The 1,616-nt window shown below is 57.1% G+C and overlaps 1 protein-coding gene across 1 annotated transcript in view; it reads right to left on the bottom strand.

The window, feature by feature from the left end:
• LOC102766580 (leukocyte immunoglobulin-like receptor subfamily B member 5) overlaps nucleotides 1-1,616 on the bottom strand; it is a gene marked incomplete at its 5' end in the record, with an annotated part of 5,475 nt that overhangs the window by 1,863 nt on the left and 1,996 nt on the right. The window contains one exon of the mRNA XM_015571578.1: nucleotides 162-269. Coding sequence (XP_015427064.1) covers nucleotides 162-269 — 108 coding nt within the window. The remainder of the gene's footprint in view (nucleotides 1-161; nucleotides 270-1,616) is intronic.

The raw sequence follows: 1,616 nt of genomic DNA, 5'->3' as shown, positions 1-1,616 counted from the left end.
GACCTTGTATTTGTGTCGAGATTGTTTTCTTTCTATATTTCCTGATTTCAAAATCTCGAGAAATCCTTTTCTCAGCTGACCTTCTCCATCTATTTGGTTTTCCTGTGGCAGGTGATCTGAGCCCCCGTTCTGTGACGCAGGTCACCGCATTCTCTACTTACGTGATGTCCTGTCTTTGTTCTGACATCGGTTTCTGAGGAGGAGGAACAGGAGGATGGAGAGCAGCAAGACCAAGGCCACCGAGACCCCGATCAGGATGTTCAGGGGACCTAGGACATAGGAGACATCATGAATGAGCCAATGATAACATTTAAAGGGCACCTACTGTATGTGACGCACATGCGGGAGTCTGTCCCTTAAATCCTCTCACCTCACAACAGTCATGCACCAGGGATTGCTGACCCCACCACCCACTTCACTGAGGCTCAGAGAGGTTAATCACATGTCCCAGGTCATCCAGCCTGGATGGGGAGGGGCTGGTACTGGAACCGGGGACTGTGGGTTCCCTGTGCTGTCTTCACACAGACCGCCACCAACCTCCCAGGTGGACAGCAGCTCTTGCTATGGGCTCCTCCTCTGCAGGGACCTATCCAAGTCTCATCTGGAGTTGAGGGTCCTTCCTCATTACCCACCCCAGAACAGCAGGGACAGGAGGGGAAGTGTGGGCTGGACCCTGGGTCTCTCCCTCATCCATCCCCACCCTGCAGACCCTGATGCCCCCTTAGGAAGGTTGGGCTTGGCTGGAGGCTCTGCCTTCCTGGGCTCTGTGAGGTCTTTCTGTCATGTGATCTCCCAGCAACTGTGAGCAGGATGGGGCCAGGGATGAGCAGACAGGAACCCGACACTCAGAGGAGAGAAGGGACCGCCCAGCCCCACAGCAGGAGCAGCAGAGCCAGGAACTGAACCAGGGCTGATCCACCCTGTTCCCTCCTCTGAGCTGAGCCTGAGCTGAGGGGTAGGACTGGGTGCCCGGACCCTTGTCCGCCTGTCCCTCCCTGTACAGTGTCACCATCACTGAGACAGAGGGGACAGTCACCATAACATCACATCCTGGGGGCTTTCCTGTGAGGCCCCTCTCGCAGGAAGTCAAGGTCAGAACTGACAGGAAACCTAAGCTCTGGACAAGGATTTTTTCCATTCACACTTGGAGACACTGAGGTGCAGAGAGGGGAAGGGCGTGTCCAAGTGAGAAACTTCAGAGGGGCCTGAACCCCTTGTAGCTCAGCCTCTATCCATACGGAGGTTCCTACCTCCCCACAGAGCCCCTCACTTACCCATCTGCGTGCCTGACCCTGTGGGTGGGAGAGACCAATCCTCAGAGCCTTCTGGGATGAGGATGGGGCAGGAGGGGTGGGGCTGTCATCTCCACACATTAGCTCAGCTCCCATCCTCAGCTTGTGACCCGGCATCTCCCTCTGCTATGACCACCCCACCCACAACCAGCTCAGCCACTGGGTCTCCCAGCACCCCTGGGACACAAGCCGATCCTTGAGGATCTGGGTCACTCGATCCCCTGACAGACTCTCAGGACTTGCTGGGTGGGCTGTGCTCCCTCTGAGCAGACCTCCCCTGGACTCACCAGCTGGGTAGGCGGGCCCTGTGGGTGGAAGGCTGGG

The sequence above is a fragment of the Myotis davidii genome, unplaced genomic scaffold (genome assembly GCF_000327345.1).
Source record: "Myotis davidii unplaced genomic scaffold, ASM32734v1 scaffold1273, whole genome shotgun sequence".
In the NCBI taxonomy this organism is placed as follows: Eukaryota; Metazoa; Chordata; class Mammalia; order Chiroptera; family Vespertilionidae; genus Myotis; species Myotis davidii.
Note: the sequence above shows the minus strand (reverse complement) of the source record. Positions and strands in the feature narration are given on the sequence as shown.